The following is a 24,600-nucleotide window of genomic DNA, read 5'->3' as shown; positions in this document are numbered from 1 at the left end:
CAGGTAAATTACTATATTGATAATCATGACAAATAATAGAGATAGAAATTAAATGAAGTTGGTACAAAGAGAAAATTCCTGAAGTCCCATATAGGTGTCTAACTGAAGTTCTGCAATCAACATTAAAAAGAATCCTCATTGCTTTATTCTGAAGTATTTTAAGAGATTTGAAAACAGACGGAAAGGTAGATGCCCAAACCGAAATGCAATAGAGAAAATATGGGTGGACAAAAGAATAATAAATAGATTTTAGAATAGCTTTAGGAAAAAAGTGACAAAGACGAGATAGCATGCCAATATTTCGGGAAAGCAAACAATTTTTTCAACTAAATTTTTTTTTGACTTCGAAATTATTCAACTTTTTTACATCTCTAAATCATATCAGAAAAATATAATGACACTTTTGATTTAAATTTTTAAATATATTCTTGTGCATTCCCATACTCCTATTGATGAGGACTGATGGTTCTAATTCAATATTTTTTTCATGAAAACAATCTATTTTTTTAACAATTTTTTTTTTGACTTCGAAATCATTCAACTTTATTTTTTTACGTATCTAAATCATATCAGAAAAATATAATGACACTTTTCATTTAAATTTTAAAACATATTCTTGTGCATACCAATACTCCTATCGATGAGGACTGATGGTTCTAATTCAATATTTTTTTCATGAAAGCAAACTATTTTTTTTACTTCGAAATTATTCAACTTTCTTTTTTTAAATATCTAAATCATATCAGAAAAATAGAATGACACTTTTGATTTAAATTTTAAAATATATTCTTTTGCATACCCATACTCCTATTGATGAGGACTGAGGGTTCTAATTCAATATTTTTTTCATGAAAACAAACTATTTTTTTAACATTTTTTTTTTTTACTTCAAAATTATTCAACTTTTTTTTAATCTCTAAATCATATCAGAAAAATAGAATGACACTCTTGATTTAAATTTTTAAATATATATTTGTGCATACCCATACTCCTATTGATGATGACTGATGGTTCTAATTCAATATTTTTTTTCATGAAAGCAAACTATTTTTTGTAACTAAATTTTTTTTGGACTTCGAAATTATTCAACTTTTTTTTACATCTCTAAATCATATCAGAAGAGTAGAATGGTACTTTTGATTTAAATTTTAAAATATATTCTTGTGCATACCCATACTCCTATTGATGATGACTGATGGTTCTAATTCAATATTTTTTTCATGAAAGCAAACTATTTTTTTTTACTTCGAAATTATTCAACTTTATTTTTTTACATCTTTAAAACATATAAGAAAAATATAATGACACTTTTGATTTAAATTTTAAAATATATTCTTGTGCATACCCATACTCCTATTGATGAGGACTGATGGTTCTAATTCAATATTTTTTTCATGAAAACAAACTATTTTTTTAACAATTTTTTTTTTTTACTTCGAAATTATTCAACTTTTTGTTAGAGTTCTAGTTTAGTTTAGTTTTAGTTAAGAGTTTAGAGTTTTACCTTAGAGTCTTAGCTTAGAGTTTTTGTTAGAGTTCTAGTTTAGTTTAGTTTAGTTTTAGTTAAGAGTTTGATGTTTTACAGTTGAGTTTCTGTTAGAGTTCTATTTTAGTTTAGTTTTATCTAATACTTTTGTGTTTTAACTTAAAGTATTAGATTATAGTTTTAGTCAGAGTTATAGTTTAGTTTCGTTTTAGTTAGGAGTTTAGAGTTTTAGCTTAGAGTCTTAGCTTAGAGTTTTTGTTAGAGTTCTAGTTTAGTTTAGTTTTAGTTAAGAGTTTAGAGTTTTTAGCTTAGAGCCTTAGCTTTTGAGTTTTTGTTGAAGTTCTAGTTTAGTTTAGTTTTAGTTAAGAGTTTAGAGTTTTAGCCTAGAGTCTTAGCTTAGAGTTTTAGTTAGAGTTGAAGTTTAGTTTAGTAATAGTTAAGAGTTTAGAGTTTTAAGTTTATAGTCTTAGATTATAGTTTTTGCTAAAGTTATATTTTAGTTTAGTTTTAGTTAAGAGTTTAGAGTTTTATCTATGAGTCTTATCTTAGAGTTTTAGCTAGTGCTGAAGTTTAGTATAGTAATAGTTAAGAGTTTATAGCTTTTAGCTTAAATTCTTAGCTTAGAGTTTTTGTTAGAGGTCTAGTTTAATTTAGTTTTAGTTAAGAGTTTAGAGTTTTACCATAAAGTCTTAGCTTAGAGTTATAGTTAGAGTTGAAGTTTAGTTTAGTTATAGTTAAGAATTTAGAGTTTTCGTACACAATACAGAAATTTAATTCAGGAAATTATGAAAAAAAAATAAATTAGACAGGGTTACGTGCGCGCACGTAACCCCGTCTAAATTTTTTTTTTAATTTAAATCAAAAGTGTCATTATATTTTTCTGATATGATTTAGATATGTACAAAAAAGTTGAATAATTTCGAAGTCCAAAAAAAAATTTAGTTAAAAAAAAATAGTTAGCTTTCTTGAAAAAAATATTGAATTAGAACCATCAGTCTTCATCAATAGGAGTATGGGTATGCACAAGAATATATTTTAAAATTTAAATCAAAAGTGCCATTCTATTTTTCTGATATGATTTAGAGATGTAAAAAAAAGTTGAATAATTTCGAAGTCAAAAAAAAATTGTTAAAAAAATAGTTTGTTTTCATGAAAAAAATATTGAATTAGAACCATCAGTCCTCATCAATAGGAATATGGGTATGCAAAAGAATATATTTTAAAAATTAAATCAAAAGTGTCATTCTATTTTTCTGATATGATTTAGAGATTTAAAAAAAGAAAGTTGAATAATTTCGAAGTAAAAAAAAATAGTTTGCTTTCATGAAAAAAATATTGAATTAGAACCATCAGTTCTCATCAATAGGAGTATGGGTATGCACAAGAATATATTTTAAAATTTAAATCAAAATTGTCATTATATTTTTCTTATATTATTTAGATATGTAAAAAAAGTTTAATAATTTCGAAGTCAAAAAAAAATTTAGTTAAAAAAAATAGTTTGCTTTCATGAAATAAAATATTGAAGTAGAACCATCAGTCATTATCAATAGGAGTATGGATATGCACAAGAATATATTTTAAAATTTAAATCAAAAGGGTCATTAAAAAAATATTGAATTAGAACCATCAGTCATCATCAATAGGAGTATGGGTATGCACAAGAATATATTTAAAAATTTAAATCAAAAGGGTCATTCTATTTTTCTGATATGATTTGGAGATGTAAAAAAGTTAAATAATCTCGAAGTCTAAAAAAAAAATAGTTAAAAAAATAGTTTTTTTCTTGTGAAAAATAAAATATTGAATTAGAACCATCAGTCTTCATCAATAGGAGTATGGGTATGCACAAGAATATATTTTAAAATTTAAATCAAAAGAATCATTATATTTTTCTTATATTACTTAGATATTTAAAAGAAATTTGATTAGTTTATATTTACAAAAAAAATTTAGTTAAAAAAATAGTTCGCTTTCATGAAAAAAATATTGAATTGAAACCATCCTTTATTATCATTATAATTAGGGGTATATAAAAGATTGTTTTTAAAAATTTAGATCAAAAGGACAATTAAATCTTTCTTTTATTGTTTAGCGATGTAAAAAAAAAAGCTGAAAAATTTCGAAGTCCAAAAAAATTTAGTTAAAAAAAAGTTTGCCTTCATGAAAAAAATATTGAATTAGAACCATCAGTCCTCATCAATAGGAGTATGGGTATGTACAAGAATATATTTTAAAATTTAAATAAAAAGTGTCATTATATTTTTCTTATATTATTTAGAGATGTAAAAAAAATTTGAATAATTTCTAAGTCCAAAAAAAAATTTAGTTAAAAAAAAAATAGTTTGCTTTCATGAAAAAAATATTGAATTAGAACCATCAGTCCTCATCAATAAGAGTATGGGTATACACATGAATAAATTTTAAAATTTAAATCAAAAGTGTCATTCTATTTTTCTGATATGATTTAGAGATGTAAAAAAAGAAAGTTGAATAATTTCGAAGTAAAAAAAAAAATTTGCTTTCATATAAAAAAATATTGAATTAGAACCATCAGTCCTCATCAATAGGAGTATGGGCATGCGCAGGAATATTTTTTAAAATTTAAATCAAAAGTACCTTTCTATTTTTCTTATATGATTTAGAGATTTAAAAAAAAAGTTGCCTAGTTTCAAAGTCCAAAAAAAAATTAGTTAAAAAAAAATAGTTTGATTTCATGCAAAAAATATTGATTTAGAACCATCAGTTCTCATCAATAGGATTATGGGTATGCACAAGAATATATTTTAAACTTTAAATCGTGTCATTCTATTTTTCTGATATGATTTAGAGATATAAATAAAGTTGAAAAAAATATATCATGTTAAAAAAAATAATAAAAAAAGTTATAAAAAAACTTAAAAAAAATGGGGGGGGGGGGGCGGGCCCAAAAAGTTGGAGGGGCGGGGGCACCCTCCGAGTTTGGGGACAGGGAACCTTTTGGGGGTTGATGTCTCTGCTGGTTAGGGTCATTGGTGCTTATGATCCTTGATGGTTCGTACTCACATACACCTTACTACTTGATTTGCAAGGATTTCTATGGTTTGTTCTGGATTTCCTTATTAAAATTATTTTCTTGCCATCTACATCTCTCTTAGTATCAACTTTTTAGTATACTATAATGTTAAACTCTATTTTAAATTGACAACACTGTTCAAACACAACTTGAGTATTATACAGAACACATCAAAGAAGTAAAGCTAGGTCAAGTCATAAGACCATTTTATCATCGTTAACCATTTTCATAGATCGATATTGTTCCAAATTTATAATAAATAAGGTATGAATTAACATGCTCTTCAGGGTTACCTTAACTGCTAATCACTTTAACCCTTTTTTTTCTCCATCTTCCAAGCTCCGATGTCTCTGATTGGGTCCTAAAAAACGGATGTTGGCTAAAAAAAACAGTCTGGTTGAAAAACTTGGAGTTGAAACAAACTTGTGTGGGGAATCCCCGCTCATACTGATATCTTTTTTGCAGTGTTTAGGAACCGGAGGGGAATCCCCACTCGCTTGGAAAGGTACCAATGAAAGGCAAGCAAAACTCTCACCCATCCCTCCAAAAATATTTTATTCAGAGATTTCTTGTTAAAAAATTATCCAATCACTAATTAGAATCAATCACAGTCATATTATTCAAACATTAATTAATATCGTTCATAGAATCGAATTTTGCGAATTCCTTATTCCTTTTTGCAAATGTCAATCAAACCATTCCGATTGTAAAAGCGTGTTTAATCATGTTGCCTGGAAAGGTATCCATAAGTACATGCTCTGAAAAGGTGCCAAGGAACGTAATCTCGTCAAGCTGGTTCTTGTATAATTCCATGTGCAATTGATATCAATAGCAATAACCAGTCTGGTAATCTGCCTTGGAAAGGTGCCAAGGAACGTAATCCACCCAAATAACACAGGAAGGAACATAAACTGGTAGAAGTACAACTTAGATCTCTACTTATACCCCCAGGCCATAACTTAAAACCCTTGCCCCGAGGGTTGTGGGGGAGTGTCCTCCTCAAAAACATATTTTCTATCTGGAAAACAACTACGCTGGACAAAATGGATATCTCAAAATTTTGGTGGGATGTGTTTGGGGGACTGATGGGCGTGAGGGGGGGGCTAGTTGCCCTCTAATCACTTTCGACTATTAAAAAGGGCACTAGCCCTTTAAATTTCCAATCGAATGAGCCTGTTTTGAAGTTTTTATGACAAAACCTTCAATTAAAACTTTTTATTCCCCCGTGGTATAGCTTAAAACCCTTGCCCTGAGAGTTGTGAGTGAATGTTCTATTTTGAAATCAACTACTCTTAACAAAATCTACGCTTGGCTATCTCAAAATTTCGATTGGGGGTATTTGGAAGAATGATGGGCATGGGGGGGGGCTAGTTGCCCTCCAATCGCTTTCGACTATTAAATAGGGCACTAGCCCGATGAATTTCCAATCGAATGAGCTTTTTTGAAGTTTTTGCGACAACGCCTTCTCTAAAAACATTAAATGCCCCCTGGGCATAACTTAAAACCCTTGCCCCGAGGGCTGTGGGGGAGTGTCCTCCTCAAAAACATATTTTCTATGTGGAGATGAACTACGCTGAACAAAATGGCTATCACAAAATTTTGATTGGATGTATTGGGGGGAATGATGGGCGTGGGCGGGGGGGGGCTAGTTGCCCTCCAATCACTTTCGACTATTAAAAAGGGTACTAGCCTTTTGAATTTCCAATCAAATGAGCCTGTTTTGAAGTTTCTACGACAGCACCTTCTATAGAAACCTTATATGCCCCCAGGGCATATCTTAAAATCCTTGCCCTGAGGGTTGTGGGGGAGGGTCCTCCTCAAAAACATATTTTCTATCTGTAAATCAACTACGCTGAACAAACAAAATGGCTACCCCAAAATTTTGATTGGATGTGTTTGGGGGAAGGCTGGGGGTGGGGGGGGGGGTAGTTGCCCTCCAATCACTTTCGACTATTAAAAAGGACACTAGCCACTCCAATTTCCAACCGAATGAGCCCTTTTCGAAGTTTCTACGTCGACTCCCTCGATACAAAGTGCCCGGGTATGGAGAAAAAAAAAACAAAAAACAAGACATTGTGCCCACATCGTTCTTTACTTAGGCAGCGCTAGCGCGGCACTAGCCCTAGCCCTTTGAATTTCCAATCAAATTAGCCTTTTTTGAAGTTTTTATGACAACGCCTTCTATAAAAACCTTATATGCCCCCAGGCCATAACTTAAAACCCTTTCCCCGAGGGTTGTGGGGGAGTGTCCTCCTCAAAAATATATTTTCTATCTGGAAATCAACTACGCTGAACAAAATGGCTATCTCAAAATTTTGATTTGATGTGTTTGGGGGAATGATGGGCACGGGGGGGGCTAGTTGCCCTCCAATCACTTTCAATTATTAAAACGGGCACTAGCCGTTTGAATTTCCAATCGAATGAGCCTTTTTTGAAGTTTCTACGACAACTCCTTCTATTAAAATCTTATATGCCCCCAGGGCATAACTTAAAACCCTTTCCCCGAGGGTTGGGGGGAGTGTCCTCCTCAAAAAGATATTTTTATCTGGAAATCAACTACGCTGAACAAAATGGCTATCTCGAAATTTTGTTTGGATGTGTTTGGGGGAATGATGGGCGTGGGGGGGGGGGGGGCTAGTGTCCCTCCAATAGCTTTCGAATATTAAAAAGGGAACTAGCCCTTTGAATTTACAATCGAGTTATCCTTTCTTGAAGTTTCTATAACAATGCCTTCTATAAAAACCTTATAAGCCCCCAGGGCATAACGAACAGCCCGTGCACTAAGGGTTGTGGGGGAGTTCCCTTCTCAAAAAGATACTTTTTATCTGGAAATCAACTACGCTGAACAAAATGGCTATCTCAAAATTTTGATTGGATGTGTTCGGGGGAAAGATGGGCTTGGGGGGCTAGTTGCCCTCTAATCACTTTCGACTATTAAAAAGGGCACTAGCCCTTTGAATTTCCAGTCGAACGAGCCATTTTTGAAGTTTCTACGACAACGCCTTCTATAAAAACCTTAAATGCCCCCAGGGCATAACTTAAAACCCTTGCCCCGAGGGTTGTAGGGGAGTGCCCTTCTCAAAAAGATATTTTCTATCTGGAAATCAACTACGCTGAACAAAATGGCTATCTCAAAGTTTTGATTGGATGTGTTTGGAGGAATGATGGGCGTGGGGGGCTAGTTACCCTCCAATCACTTTCGACTATTAAAAAGGGCACTAACCACTTCAATTTCCAATCGAATGAGCCCTTTTCGAAGTTTCTACGACAACTCCTTCGATACGAAGTGCCCGGGCATGGAGAAAAAAAAACACATTGTGCCCAGATCGTTCTTTACTTAGGCAGCGCTAGCGCGCTGCCTATGATAGAAAAGTGGTCTTATGCATAGATGATCAACTTCAATGTGTCGAAAACCAAGGAGCTTCTTATTACCCGATCAAAGGTATTCAAAAGATGCGTGCGACAAGCTTCGTCTACTGAGCAATCATTTCTCTACTGATCTCTCTTGTAATAACAACCTTGATAGGGTGAGATCCTCATGCCCATGAAAGCTGGGAGTTACTCTTCGCTGCCAAAACCTTCTTCCATCCAGTTCGTATATCCCTCTCAGTAAGTCCTGCATCAGACCCAAAGCTGAATATGGACACCCACTATGTGCTGGTGCTCCAAAGAGGCTGTTGGCACCACTCCAGAAGATCCAAAATAGGGCAAACAAGGCGGGCTGCACTTCAACGCATGACTCGCTCCACCCTCTAACTGAAAGGTTTGACGTAGTGTCAATGAATGTTTTCTAAAAGTACATAAATTCGGCTCCCTCAGGTGAGCTCTCTCGCATTGTATCCCCCTTTGTCCAGCCATCAAGGAAGACACGACAGCACACAGCTTGATACAACTATTTAAGGGAGGACTCACCAAAAAAAGGTGTATTTGAGGAACAGTTTCACCCGGGGCTGCACTTCTGTCTGGAACAATATTCCTGGGAATATTATTCCTGAAAATGCCTCTATTGACTCCTTCAAAAGAAGGTTTAACCTACATTTAAAAAGTCAAAATATCAGATCGACGTAAAGGTATAGCGGCATGTCAGATGCCTTTCCATATCTGGCGCCATGAACGTCGGAATGCATAAAAAATGAAAAAACGCAAAAAGAAGGTATTTTTCAAAATTCGTAGATGGAAAGAACATACCCCCCCCCCCTGTCGACATTCATCTCACTGTACCTCCCCTCTCCCTCACACGCTCTTCTATATTTATCTGAAAGCTCGTGGAAACTTGGAAAATTTGAGCATACAAATGCACCTTTTGAGGCATCAGGTTCAGCTCCCCTCCTCTGTCTATACAATAACTCAGCGGACCTCCTCAATGATAGTTGATGTGTGATAAACATGAATGTGTATAATTTTATCAAATCTCAAGTGAATATACATAGGTAAATGGATCTTTAAAATAATGCTTATATTAACCATTAATTTTGTATGGACTATGTGCCTCCTTAGGAACAAATTTACCTCCACCCTGTGTTACTGCCTCTGAAGGTGGTAAACTCAATTTATAGGTTTTTAGCAATTCTAAATCGATTGGCCATCTCATAGCTTTCGAGTTCCCCTCTCCCAAGTCTTGTGCCATGAAATGCAAAATTCTACGCTTTGGTAGAGAGGACTTTAAAAACTCTACGATAGGGTCCTCTGATACGCTGAATCTGATTGTGTTAGCTTTATACAGATCACTTGCCTTTCTATGAGTGTTTTTTCCCTTTTTTCTAAAATCATTCGAATTTTCCTAAGGTCGTAGCTTTTGATGGGTAACTTTAACATTAATGAATTTTGCGTATTTTAAATCAGCCTTAAAGGTTGATTCACTTTAATGTTTTAATTGCTATAAAAAGCTTCTCGTTTTAGACTTTAGGTTACTATTAGCCCGTGTTGCTCCTTGCTTACAGTTCGTTGCCATGAACCCTATGATATAATTTCTTAACCACCAATTTACTTTTATGGGTCAAATATACAGGCAATGTGTATTAGTTTTAGTCTTCTTTTAAATCTATTCGGTCCAAATGTATAGAAAAAAAATTGTCTAAGTAATACTTTCAAATTAATTTTTTAGATTAACGTTAACGATACTGAAGATTTTCATGGAATCATAGTCTTCTTTTCGTACTGAATAAGAGTAGGTCAATCCAATACGAAGATTAAATTAAAAAAAAAAAATTTCAACTGAAAGTAAGGAACAACATTAAAAATTAAAACGAACAGAAATTATTACTCATATGGGGGCGTTGTCCCCTCGTCAATACCTCGCTCCTTACGCTAAAGTTTGAATTTTTCCCAATTTATTAAGAATGACTCCTGAATCACAAACACCATTTAATTAGAACAAAAAGCTGTTTTAACATTGCTAAAAACAACTTTAGCGGAAAGAGTGAGGTATTGATGAGAGGGCGACCCCCCTCATATACTTAATACTTTCTGTTCGTTTTAAGTTTGAAAGTTGCTCCTTACTGTCAGTTGAAAAATCTTTTTTTTTCTGATCGTTTTTTAAATAATGCTGGGAAATCCGGCTCTTCACCCATTTAAAATTCCATTTCCCCATAAAAAATAAATACATGGAAAGATCTTCCCACGGAAACCCCCCTCCACTAGAACAATCCCCCTGAAAATGTCTGAATACTTCCCAATAACTAATACAATATGTGAACAATGGGCAAAGTTCATAACTTGCAGCCCTTCTCCTGGGGATACGTCTTTAAGTCATCCTCAAATACGTAATTATTAGATTTTTCGACTATGCTAAGAAAAATGACTATCTCAAAATTTTGATCGAGGGAAAAATGAGCGTGGGACGGGGGCTAACTGCCCTCCAATATGTATGGTCACTGAAAAAGGGCTCTAAAACTTTTGATTTTCGATCAAATAAGCCCTCTCCCGATCTTTTACGATCACTTGTTCAATACGATTACCCTTGAAAAAAAAAACACGCATCTCTGATCTTTATTCTGGCAAAAAATGCAAAATTATACATTTTTGTACGTAAGTGAGTGAAACCTCTATAGTAAGGTTATATGGTATGTTGAATCTGATGGTTTGATTTTCATTAAGATCACTATATGTTTAGAGGGTGTTTCCTTCCTTTTTCAAAAATTGGGCAAATTTTCTCTGGCTCCTAACTTTTGATGGGTACAACAAAATTTGATGAATTTTGCATATTTTGAATAAGCATTTTTTCGATTCTTTTGATGTATCTATAGTTATCAAGAGTATTTCGGGTATTTCGGGGAAATACCCGAAAATTTGGGGATAGTGTAAGCCCTGCTTGATTTCTAATCAGGAAAACCGAAATACTAAACCACACGAGAATGAAAAGCTCCGACTTTGCGGCTGACGCAATAAAGAATTGCCGCAAAATTAATTTGAAGTCGACCGAACGCCGCCACCTCTGCTAGTTGTGGCGCGCCTGTGGCGTGCCGGTGTTTTTGCGACACTTCGGCGGCGGTAGACGGCGCCTCTCCTCAACGGCCTTCGGTCGATCCGCCGGCGCGGCGCCGGGGTCTAGTATTATACACGTGTAATAGTGTATAATAGGAAACGTTAATCTAAGTATTAAAGATAAAACTAGCTAACAGATGTACAGTCCTTAAGGATTCTCCTTAAAGGATACATATTCTGATGAGTTATATGTTGATTCCCAAAGAGCTTAATATCTTACCTCTTTTCATACAATAATATTACGTTTTTTTTGTTTTATATATATATATATATATATATATATATATATATATATATATATATATATATATATATATATATATATATATATATATATATATATATATATATATATATATATATATATATATATCTCTGTTATAGTTCTTGTTCGGTTTTATTTTTTCGTGTGAAATTTTTCAGGAGTGCCTGCGTTTAACCAAGTACATACGTACGCTACAGTCGAATTTGTAGGGTACTTTACCATAGGCTTACTGTTTTCTTTTTTTACTGGGGTCAAGATCAGTAATTTGAGGGATGCTTACAAAAGGAAATCTTGCTCCCATGCTGGTTGGTCTCCTTTAACTGTAACCGTTGTTGACTTCACATTCTGCAACTGCAGTGTTACGTAAGTGTTTAGCTGAGAACCTAAAAGGGAAAGTGAACTCTTTATAGTGATGTCTTTTCACTTTTTCGTCTTTTAAAAAATTTTCTTTCCTTCTATTAACACGCACTATCACATTCAAGTAACCCTATAAATAAAACAGAAAACTTTTGAAAAGTGGTGCTAGAACAAGAGGCATTTTAATTTCTCTCCGTTGAAGGAAAGCAGACACTTGGAAAGTTTTCGTAGTTATCTGCTTATCACAAATACACAATAACAAAGATTTTGTAAAGAGTGATGTGTCTCTGACGTTGCCTTTAAATCGGCAAATTCGTTTAGCGAAATTGGTCGATTAATTTGAGATCTAGTCAGTAGTTATACAGTTTCATTCTTTTACGAAAAAGTTGATAGAAAAAAAAATTGCTGCGTTTTACGGTTGTAGCGTTATCGGATATTGTTTTATAGGAGCCTTCATTAAATCAAAATTTTTAATACTTGGGGATAAATTAGAAAAATTTTGGAATTCATCCGTCCATTTTGCCCATGCGGCCCGCCATTTGTTTGAAGAAAAGGTAGCACCAATTTTGTACAACTTCTTTTTATATTTGCAGTCGTGGTTAGAACCTAGTAGGAAAGAAACCACGGCCCATAGTAACCCCAAAAAAAATATTTTGAAAGAACTGGCAAGTGAGAAAAATATTGCGATTTCTAGCCAATTCAGGAATGTCAACTATTATCTAAATTATTCCTAATAGTAAAATGGTAGTTTGATAGCAAATTTAAGGGAATTTCGAAAAATAGGATTGAAACAAAAACTGCAACATTGGAATTGTCATGGCCGAAAACTTTATTCAGGAAACTTTAAGTTCCCTGGCTTGAACAAAAAGGAAAAGCACATTTCTGTAAGAGTAGCACTCATGTGTCGTTTTTTTATTTTATTTTTTTATCTCGTTAAATGAAGACCCATCGAAGGTAAATAAATAAAAATAAGGACAATTTAAAACCTATTTCTGCTAACCAAACAGAGCCAGGGTCTAATGTTCTTCCACAGCAACATTAAATGGATTTGGTTTGGCTAAACATATTTGGTTTGGTTTGGTTTGGCTATGGTTTGGATTAAATGGTTTGGCTAAATATAAATTACAAATTTGGTTGTAATATATCTTTTAGGAGTAGAGTGAAACTGAATAATTACCATCTAGCGTAAGTTTTTGTTGAAGAAACAGATTGAATGGCACCCAATATCCCGTTCCCAGTAATTTTCCCTCCAAAAGGTCCCGTAAATATATAGAATCAGATAAAAACTCCAAAAAGTCATAAGCAAGAAGGCCGAATTAAACAAATGGACAATTTAAAAGAATAAGCCTGATAGATAGATTTTGCTTGAGATGTCAACAGCTTACAACGAGCTGAAATCAGAATCGTGCAAGTATTTTAGTCTCTATAAATGGCAGGTTAAAAGGGGCGCCCTAGTTTCTAACTAACTCCTTCAATAGGTTAAGACGAAAAGTAAACTTATCTTTTTACGAAAGCAAGGAATTCCCTCAAAATCGAAGTTCAGTCTTAACTACGACAGACTCAACTGCTGCTGCTGCCGCTACAGTAAAATAGAATATGATATTTTATTCAACAGAAAAAGACCATCTATTACAAAACATGACGGAGAAAAACCAAGTGTAAAATCAAGTCAAACTTAAAACAAACAGAAATTACCACATAAAGAAGTTAAACTAACACCTCTAAGCTTTTTTAAAGACAGAGCGTCATTTACCCTTTAATGAAAACATTATACATTTTATCCATTCTCTGTATTGTAACGCTAATAAATCACAAACTGCTGTTACCTCCGGGAATGAATATCATCATATAATAAACAATCGATCTATTCTCTTTAGTTCTTTTCGGCAGTCTGGTTATTCGGATGATTTTCTTCTGTTTTTGTTGCTGTTATTGATATCTTGAAAAAAAAATTATAGTGTTTCGAAATAAGCATCGTGAAATGGAAATGGCATTTAAGCCGTTTAAAGGTTTTGAGAGAGAGAACAAGGCACAGTTAGAACCAATCTTACTTAGAAAACATGATTAACCTTAATATATAATTTTCTTATGTTGCATGTTTGTTGATGTTACGAAAAATTAAAATAGACTGGACGAAATAAAAGTTGTTTTCAATGAAGCGTAGACAGCGCCGTGACTTTTAAAAGGCTTAGAAGGTATTAAGCCTACTCGGATTTGTGGTAATTTATGAACGTTTTAAGATTGACTTGATTATTCATTGTCATTTTTATTCGGTTTGGGTTTCATTTATTCACTGACAGTGCTTTGTCTTCGTTTAGAAGAATATCTAAATGACTTTATTTCTACTTGTCTTTGGTTTAATATTGATTTTTACTTTTCCGTGAAAAACTTCTTTTTCCCTTAATTTTTTTCTAAGAATAGAACCGTTTTCCTGAGAAAACTAGGTTCCGAAAGTAAGTAAAAATTGGTTATAAAGGGGAAGCAATTTAAAACAAAACCAAATAATGTTTTACCATAAAAAGGGTAGAGGGGGTTGGATAAGACTAGCCTGACATGCAAGTAGGAAAAAATCATAATTTACATCATTATATACATGTTGATAAACAACTAGTCATCTTGAGAAGTGAATGCTACCCAGCACATTCATTGGGCCCATTTTCATCTTGCACACATTCAACGCTTTTTCTGATGGATGTGCCAGATCAGACTCTATTGGAGGCGAAATCTAGGCTACAGCCTAGAAAACAGTTAGTTGCGAAAACAGGTGCAAAAAAGTAATAAAAAAGTGGTATATCGAAGCTGATGTAGGAGTGTTGTTCAAGATCTTTTGTAAAACAAAATATCTCCAGAACCTGTGAATGGCAAATAAAATGAGTAATTTTAGATATCTTGAAAAATGAATTTGGAAGAACATGAATCAGATGAGGCTTACGATAACAAATGATTGAAAAATGATATTTCTACAATTAATTTTGAAGAGCTGTGTTTATCTGTTAAGAATAGCTTAAAAGATTTTAACTCAAAACAGAAGAAAACATTATGAATGAGGAACAAAAACTAAAACAAACAGGCATTACAGTGAACAATGAAACTAAACTTAAAACGAACGCAAATTGCTACAAAGATGCATCATGGCCACTAGAGTCAGTTGCACTTTACTGAACACACAATTTAATTTGACCTTTTTTTCTTTTGTGTTAATGGAAAATTTATTACTTAAATTTAATGGGGATTCAAGTGTATAGAATCTGAATAGATAAACTGGTTTTTACCTGAATATTCAAAAAAATTGATAGCCAGCCCTGGGCACGTCAATGACTTACATCTTATTACCAGAATTTTCGAAATTGAAAATTCTTTTTCGTGAATTTGAGGCTATACTTTTGATTGAAGATTTTGTTCATAAATAACAGCTGAAGGGAGTACATGTGCACCTGCCCCCCCCCCCTTAAAACTGTCAGTAATCAAGAGGATTCAAAGAATTGAAGAGCATTCAACAATACATACGTAAGGAAAATTTGCTTTTCATGATGATTTTAAATATGTAAAATTCAGTCAATTTCAATCCGTCAATTAAACATTATTAGCCTGAGATAATTTACGTACTATGATTCTTTAAAAGTAATTTAAATTAAAAAAAACAAGTTTTTTTTAACTGAAAGTAAGGAACGATATTAAAACTTAAAACGAACAGAAATTATTCTGTATATGAAAGGGGCTGTCTCCTCCTCAACGCCTCGCTCTTTACGCTAAAGTTTTTCATTGTTAAAAAAAAAAATAGTTGTGAAAAATTAAAACATTTTTTTAAATAGCGAGGCGTTGAGGAGGGGACAGCCCATTTCATATGCGGAACAATTTCTGTTCGTTTTAAGTTTTAATGTCGTTCCTTACTTTCAGTTAAAAAAACTTGTTTTTTTTTTCATTTAATTTTTGAACGTTTTAATTAATGCAGATTTTTATTTTGGCTCACCGTAAATAAATAATTATAAAAAAAATGGAATATTAATTTTAGTTTTATTTGGTTAAATGGCTTTCTCGAAACCTGTTTAATTTTATTAACGAACGTTTTTATTTACGAACGTAATAAATATACGTAACTTACGAATTAACTTACGTAACGAACCTCTATATTCTTATATTTTTAATACGTATATTAGAGGGTTCGCCCCCTAGTCAATACCTTGCTCTTTAAGCTAAAGTTCGAATTGTGTTCCAATTCTTTAAAAATGACCCCTTAATCACAAATGCCGTTAATTAGAATAAATAGCTCTTTTGAAAGTACTAAATAATCTTTGGCTTAAAGAGCGAGGTATTGACTAGGGGATGAACCCAATCATATACGTAATGTTTTCTGTCGTTTTAAGTTTTGATGTTGCTCCTTAATTTCAGTTGAAAAACTTGTTTGTTTATATATAATTTCTGATTTTTTTTTAAATAATGCTGGGAAATCCGGCGCCCCCTTCATAGCAATGTCTCTTCTCCCATGAAAACTTCCTTCGTGGTAAGATCCTCCCACATAGCCCGTGATCCACTGCCCCCCCCCACTCCCAGAAAAAATCCCCTCTGAAAACGTATGTATACTTCCCAATAACCAATACTATATGTTAACATTGGGTAAAGTTCATAACTTTCAGCCCTCCCCCTGGGGACTTCGAGGGATTAAGTCATCCTAAAAGACATATTTATCATATTTTCAACCATGTTGAACAAAATGGCTATCTAAAAATTTTGATCGGTTGACTTTGGGAAAAAAATGAGCCTGGGAGGGGACCTGGTTGCCCTCGATTTTTTTTTGGTCACTTAAAAAGAGCACTAGAACTCTTAATTTCCGTTAGAATGAGCTCCCTCCCAATATTCTAGGACCACTGGGTCAATACAATCACCCCTGGGGAAAAAAACAAACAAAAAACAAATAAACAAACAAATAACCCTGCATCTATGATCTTTCTTCAGGCAAAAAATGCAAAATTCCACATTTTTTTAGACAGGAGCTTGAAACCTCTGCAGTAGTGTTCTCTGATACGCTGAATATGATGGTGTGATTTTCATTAAGGTTCTATAGCTTTTAGGGGGTCTTTCCCCCTTTTTACGAAAATCAGCCAAATTTTCTGAGGTGCGTAACTTTTGATGGGTAGGACTAAACGTGATGAAACTTATATATTTGAAATCAGCATTAAAATCTGATTTTTCTGATGTATCTATCGGTATCAAAATTCCGTTTTTTACAGTTTCGATTACTATTGGGCGGGGTCGCTCCTTATTTACAGTTCGTTACCACGAACTGTTTGATACAATCATTGAATATCAGGATTTCGACAAACCATTTGGTTTTAATCCAAAGAAGCGGATTATGAGACAATCCTTAAGGAATATGTCACAAGGGTGGATCCAGGATTTTTTAGGGGGGGGGGGCGCAAATTAAGTTGATCCGATAAACTTGCGTTAGGAGCACCTTTAATTAACGTGAATTTGCGTTAATTAAGTAAATTACACAACTTTAGACTACTTTAAGGGAGGGGGGCCGCACGCTCCCCTGGATCCGCCGCTGATATGTCATTATTTTCTTTGTTTTATTTCCTTTTTGTTCTTTTTTCTTACGAAAATGCTGTTTGTTTAACACATAACGCTGTAGTTTTTATTGTTACACAACAGTCAAGTTCAACCCATGGCGAAGGGACAAAACCGAAGTGTTGCTCCCACTACACCTTTTCGGTCAAGGTTACCAAAGCTTGCTGTAACAATTCAATGTGCTCAAACAACGTAAATCTGTTTATATATTCGATATAATTATTGACTAAAAAATAAAAACAAGCCTACTCACCTTGTAACCCAACAAAATCCGCCCGCTTGACTGAAAGAAAGAAAAACAAAAATCAGCAAGTGACTATAGAAATTTTAGTAAGAACTCTAGCAACATAAATGTTTATTTTAATACTGCTAGTTAAGTAGTCCAACCCAGATGGGGCATTCTACACTTTTCGTATCGCAGGCTAGTTTTCTAAGAGGGCTGAGTTTCAGCTGAGACATCTTAGCTATCTTTAGCTTTTCCTTATATTATACCTAGTATATAAAATCAAAAATACGCTGAAAATATATATGTGAATCCTTATTAACCAACAAGATTAAGTTCTTTAGTTTACCTTCAAATCTTCATAAGGATTTCATTTGCTGGTTTTAAAGAAGTTAAATTACAAATAAGAAAGGTTTGGAACCTAAAAAACTAAACATACTAGAAGACTAACTAAGATATATTCTTGGTAAAATCAAACACGATTTTTTAACTGCGCTTCAGTGCTGTCTATAGTCAGATAATAAGGGCTATTAAAGCCATTTTTGTGAGATGTTTTACCTCTTATAAGTATGTTATTTTTCTAAAAGCAAAATACAGAAAACTTGCAACTATCTAGCCTACTATATTTTGGAGTTATTTCTTTAGACTCTTAACATATAGCATACCTGAAACGAGACTGTGTTCGATCAAGTTCTCTAAATTTGATGAATAAGAGAAAAATAAATACCCTAGATCATAAAATTAGTTTGACCAAAAACAATAAAAAACAGAAAGTAAAAATCAAGTATACTATATCCTCTTACATAAACAGCATGGCTAGAGACTAATAAGGACTCAGTCGCACAGAAATCACTGGTTGGGGATGGGGGAGTGTGTTTCTGTATGGGAATACTGAGTATCATGGAAAAGTTGTTGTTAAATAAGGGGTCTTTGAGAAAAAGATAAGTAATTTACACTACTTTTGATGGAAACCGCACAAATAAAGTTATTCACATAATAAATGATCATTAAATATTACACTATTTTTCTTATAAAGGTTAACGAAAACGAAGTGCAAAAAAAAATAAATAAAAAAATGGAAGAATAGAACTTTCAATGTAATTATCGTATAAGTACTTTCTACATTATCCAAAAAATGGAAATATTTGGTGGCTAAACAGATTAATAAACTTTACTATCTTTGTTTACGAATACTCTCTTTTTTATAAGTCAAAACAACAAGTAACTCGTAAGTTTACAAATATCTGACAAGATCAAAGCTTTCCTACTTATGTTTTCCGAGTAAGTATTTTAGTATTCATCATTACAAACGGTTTTTTTTTTCTTTTGGAGAGAGTATGCATTAAACATCTAAACCACAATTAAATTTGTTCATTTTTACCCATGAACATCCAGAATTGTAGTAAATATGCTCTATATATTAAATTTATGGAAATCGCTGAAGTTATAATCTTTTTGCTGGCAGGCATTTTAAGGTAATATTTTATGCCACATAGAAAAAGATTGCTGCGGTGGGATGGACATTATAAGTCCCCTTGACAATACCACTAATAAAGGCGTAGATCAAAAATATTCCCAGCAATCAAGAGGGATATCAATTTGATATCAATTTGCAAACAGTCCAATTTTCATAGCTTCGGAATCTTTCTAAAATTTGTATTCCTATCTGTTCCAAAACAAATTGTTCTTCGTTTATTCTAGGAAGTCTGGATTGCTTTTCCCATCTAAGTGGGCCTATACTAGAAGGGTAAAAATTTTCTCCTTCTTCTTTATAACAAAATGGCTTCTAAATTGTAGCCACACCCTTCCTAGAGTGTAAGGGTAGGGGTGTCCTAAATGGGGAGAGGGCATAATATTTTACTGGTTCAGTTTTGTCTAGCAAATAAACAGGCCGATGGAAATAAATGACGTAAAATCAGTGGAAAAATTTAGTCTTAGTCGTTAAAAAACAAAAAAATAAGTAATTTTAAGAGCAAAAACAACCAGCCAGTAGGAAAGATCCATTGCCCCCCCCCCCAAAAAAATAATTTTTGCCAGTGACGCCTCTCGGTAAGGGTATGACATCTTGCTCTGGATAGCGCGGAAAAATTAGGTGAACTGAATTTTTTTCTTGTCTCTTACAGAACTAACTACACACATATCAAAACCAGACATTGGCAACGTATAGTTGAAATATAGTTATTGAATAGGTTAGTTCCGAGGTCAGTAGGGTACTTTTCAAGTGAAAGGAGAGGAGACAAGGAAAGGGCTCCTCTGATGGATCGTGAATGGTTTTCGGAATCTGTGTGTAATAATAGTGAAAATCAATGCTAAATAAAGCTTTCAATAAGAAAAATAACAATTTATGGAGTTGGGGAAAGGGGGCTCAAAGATTTTATTTTGCTGTTTTTGCAGTTGAAACTAGATTTTGACTTGTATAGTATATAACACAGATATGCTGAGTTTTTTTTTTTTTTTTTACCAAATATCATTCTAAAATTGATACTTTCTATAGGAACCATGTTTGACTTACTTGTAACGCTTAACAGATACATTTAAATTTAGTCCGTTGGCAAATCTCCTTCTCCTGGAGCACATACGCTTCTTGTATGTCCAGTTTTGTTTATTCACTTATCAAGACTTCCTAATAAAAAAAAGCTTCAAGAACAAACAGTAACTTGGTAATACTTTAAAAGATAGAACATAACTAGATCCATTACAAGATAGAACTATAATTGTGCTATGACACCAGAAACTCAACTGTTTCTAGTATCTTAACACAGATGCTAATAAGCCACATGTGAATTTCCTGAAAGCTAGGTGACGTCACCCCTATATATGATGGGACAAGGTTTGCCAGGAATCGATTTTCCCAAGTAAGGAGACAGAAGAGACTTTAGCATTTTAAAGGATTTCAAATTGTAGATGGCGGAAATCATAAACTTTGCAGAGACAATGGGTAATTATTCGACATAGCTTCAGGTACGTCAAGCGTAACGGTAGGTTTGGAAGCCAGTGAGTGAGCTAATAAATTTTTGACTATTGAGTGGTAATGAACGGTTTTATCTTTAGATTTAAACAAAGAAAAGTGGATTTGAAAACTTTTAATATTCATTTACAAAAGAAATAAACAGCTACCGAAAGCTCAATCAGTACATCGTCTGCGATTGTCTTGTGGCTACCAATGTTACAAAAAAGCTATTAAGATCTTTCATTCTCTTTTCATGAAAGATTTTAGTGCATTAAATAATTAGATATAGTATTCAGAGATAGCCAAAAGCCGGTTCCAAAATTTGCATTGGCAAGTTTACAAAAAAAGATAAAAAAAACATTGCAAAAACATCGTGAAAAGAATAATATTCATAATGAAAATTCTGAATGACTAGCTGAATTACCCCTAAATTCTATTATCTTTTAATCAAAAATATACAGAAGTGGACAACAGTTTTTTTTTATTTCAAATCATTGCAACTACAAACTAGCCTTGTAATAATTTTAATTCTTATTTATATACAGAACCTTTAATTATCCAAACTGATTGCAAGAAACCCATTTGAAAATGGAGCAACGATTACAGTCTTTCCTTTTTTGCAGTCTTGTGACACCTTAAAGCAAAATAATATGCATGTACTGACTTCTTTTTTGTCGTAGTGAACATTATCAATATAAAATTACAAAGAGCTTACAAAGCCCTAAACCACTTTGAGCATAAGTAAATATAAGCAAGGAGTGACTCTTTCTAATCTAAAACTCTAAAGAACGAAACTTTGGACAAAAGAAAAAAGAGTTTTGGAAAAGGAGGAGCCAATACCCCCCCCCCCCCAACAATAAAACTCCCAGAAAATTTTAAATTAATCTCTCAAGCCGTCCCCAAGATACTACATATACGTTATTTTAACAGCCTGGCAATACAAAGCGTCTTTGAATTTACCTTGCTACTTAACCACAAATATGTTCCAAGTCCCATTGTGATCTATATTCTAAAAACGTAAAGGTTGATGAAATAAAAAAATATATTTAGCCTCTCCCTTCAACACAAAATTTCAAGGTCCATCGCCCCTTCCCTTTGCTTCTCAAACGCTAAGTGAATGTCTGAGCTCCATTCCCCCAGTCGTATTTCGATAACCTGAATGAACTTAGTGTTATTTCATTTAGCTCTTGCCTCTCCCCAAATTTTATATTTAAACATCCTGGTGCTTTTGCTCTACACTCCCTAAATACGCTCCTCCATGTGCTAAAGAAACGCTATTTTGATAACTCAAGAAAACTTAGTGTTTTGTTATTTATCTTGCTACTTAAACGCATGTCGCAAAACATTTTGGCGGATTGGAATAAAAAAAATTTCAGCCCCTTTACCCTCACCAAAATATTGGATATATATTATTTTGACGAAATGGCTCCATATAGTGGCCTTAGATTTTTTTTTTCTGTCCCCAATTACCTCTGCATCTTCTTGGCCCAAGAAATAGAGTTTTGGGCTGATCAAAATTGTTTCAGCCCTTCAGGGTCCCGTATATGAGGGACCACACACCCAAACGATTTTTTTAATATTGATCAAGCATGACCAGGCATTCTGAGCAGGCATAAGCGAGGCTTTTGGCTTATTTTTGTCCCTCCTAATACCCTTTCACTTCTAAACCAAATTTGAGGTTACAATAACCCACACAACGATATTAGAAATCTTCAAATAAATCGAAAAAAGTACTCTTTTTGGGTTATATTTTTTGGGGGGCTCTACCCCAAGCCAAAATCTGTGCTAACTTATACTTGACCGAGGAACTTGCAGTTTCAAATTTCAAACTGCTCAGAAAAAGGGACGTTGTTGGCCCTTCTTTGGGTCTTATTTTGAGGCAAACCAATATTTGTTTCTTTTCTTTTTGCACATTGGCTACCTATATTTTTGGTAAACCTATATCCTTTAAAGTAAAAGTTCCAATCTATCGAAACGAATTCTATTTTTAATTGTTGCTTTATCGTCTCCTTAGCTCAAAACTTACGGTTTGAAGTTTTAAGTTGTTCAGAAACGAGAAAATTATTATTACTTTGTCAAATCCCATTTTTTGGGAAACTAATATTTATCTATTATTCTTCAACTAAAATTGCGTCCTAATAGTTCAATGACTTTAAGATATAAGTTCCGAACGTATTGGATGGAATAATTTTTTCGAACTTTTGGGGACCCTGCACCCCCGCTCCCAATATGTTTGTTTCTTGTGTTTTTCTGGTCCTAAGTACTTGCAGCTCTAAGTTTAAAACTAATCAGGAACCAAAATTTCTTTGGTCAATTCCTGCATCTCCTATTGTCCTCCTCATCCCAACAAATGTGTGCTCGACCTGGCCCAGGGAGTGACCTTTGTGAGTTTTAAAACAGTTAAATGCCCAAAATCAATCATACCCCCCTTTTTGCACCATTAAACCTATACATAAACAATGGGCAATTCGCATAATTCTTTGCCCTCGCCCCAGCAACTCTGAGTTCATTTTATCCCCGAAGCCACATTTTTTTTAAAGTTTTGATTATTGTAAACTAAATGGGTCTGTCAAATTCTGATCCAGTTTCAAATATTGTTAAGGGGCCCGGTAGCAAAAAAAGGTTTGGAAGGAGATGGTACCAGTAGTGTAGGGTACCATGGTAAGTTCCATGGTAAGTTCAACCACATTAGGACAAAAATTTGACATACTTAGATTTGGATCATTGACCTACTTAGAAACAGGTATCCGAATTCCTATCAGAATATGATTAGCATATATTCAACCTTCACGAGTCAATTGATACAAGTGCAGAAAAGCGATAGCAACTTAGGTGAACCATTTCATTTGATTTCAAATTGGACTAATATAATTTATGGTATAGTACTGCACTTTACGTGACAGCATTTACAACATAGACATTATGTAACCGTTTTTATTATCATATTCAGGGGAATGAGGGCTTATAACAACACTTCTTTTAGAGGGAACTTATGGTCATTCATGTCCCAACCTCCAAGTGTCCCAATGCCCCCCCCCCCAAAAAAAAAAAAAATTTGCCCACCCTTTTTCTTATACTTATTTTTTTTGGAAGTTTTATTTATTTATTTTTTTGAACTTTAATTTTTTTTTACTTAGGAATTTTGGAACTTTTTTCATGTCTTAAAATGACATAAAATACACTTAAAACAAAGAAAAATTACTTGTGATATTGTCAAAATATGAAGTGAAGAGGATATAGATATGCTTATTGTGAATTTACTATTAGAAAATAATGTTTGTAGTAATACTTTTCTTATTTTTTATGTAAAATTTTTTTGGCTTATAAATTTCTTTAACTTTTTTTTATGCGGCTACCCCCAGTGGTACTCTATGGTTAGTCATCGACACTACCTAGTTTATTGTATTTTTTCAAGCCGTAATTTTTTTTGTACTTTGGAAGGGTAAACACTTGCATCATATTAAGAAATTGAGTGTGAAAGATTCGAAGAAAGTGTGTGCACATGATAAAGTCATCGTTGCGTTGAATGCTGAAAAAGATAAATATATGAACTGTAAAACAAGTACTAGTGGGAATTTCATTGGATATGTATGCGTACGTTGTCATAACAGTGATAGGTTAAATTTCTTTGGAGTACCGAAGAAATTCAGCTCGTATGATGGTGGATATGCGACAGTGAAATGTCCAGAGATTATATCACTCAAAAGGAATGCCAATATAAAACTAATACGGCTGCCCCAGTGATACTCTATCGCTGGTCATCGACACTACCTAGGTCATTGTATGTTTTCAATCAGTATTTTAGCACATTGGAAGGATAAACAAATACATATTATTTAAAAAGTAAAGATGATATATACCAAGAAAGTATGTGCACGTGATAAATAATCGTTGCATTGAATACTGACGAGAAGAAATATTTGAACTATGAAACATGCATTAACGGGTATCTTATTAGAAATGTATGCGTGCGTTGTCATGACAGTGAGGAGCTAAATTCCTTTGGAGTACCCACGAATTTCCATCGTGCAAATGGTAGTAGTATTTCCAGAGAAGTTAGTACTCAAAGACAATGCAAGCCTGATGCTATTAGTTGATGACAAGGGTGAAGTTCATGCTACTGCTGCTGGTAACATGTTACCTGTTCATAGATCATATCGCCACCTTTCTGGCATTAGCATTCTAAAGAAGACGAGAAGAAGACAGGCATACT

The 24,600-nt window shown here is 33.5% G+C and overlaps 1 protein-coding gene across 1 annotated transcript in view; it reads right to left on the bottom strand.

Annotated features, from left to right (window-relative positions):
- Positions 1-20,140, bottom strand: part of LOC148948627 (protein unc-13 homolog A-like) — a 139,738-nt gene extending 119,598 nt beyond the window's left edge. The window contains exons 1-3 of the mRNA XM_089094980.1: positions 19,950-20,140; positions 17,468-17,497; positions 11,570-11,672 (exon numbers count right to left, since the gene is read on the bottom strand). Coding sequence (XP_088951106.1) covers positions 11,570-11,672; positions 17,468-17,497; positions 19,950-19,971 — 155 coding nt within the window. The 5' untranslated portion in view covers positions 19,972-20,140. The remainder of the gene's footprint in view (positions 1-11,569; positions 11,673-17,467; positions 17,498-19,949) is intronic.
- Between the last annotated feature and the right edge of the window lie 4,460 nt (positions 20,141-24,600).

The sequence above is a fragment of the Artemia sp. Qi Xiang Cuo genome, chromosome 9 (assembly GCF_049724085.1).
Source record: "Artemia sp. Qi Xiang Cuo chromosome 9, ASM4972408v1, whole genome shotgun sequence".
Taxonomy (NCBI): Eukaryota; Metazoa; Arthropoda; class Branchiopoda; order Anostraca; family Artemiidae; genus Artemia; species Artemia sp. Qi Xiang Cuo.
This window is presented reverse-complemented; position numbering and strand designations above follow the sequence as displayed.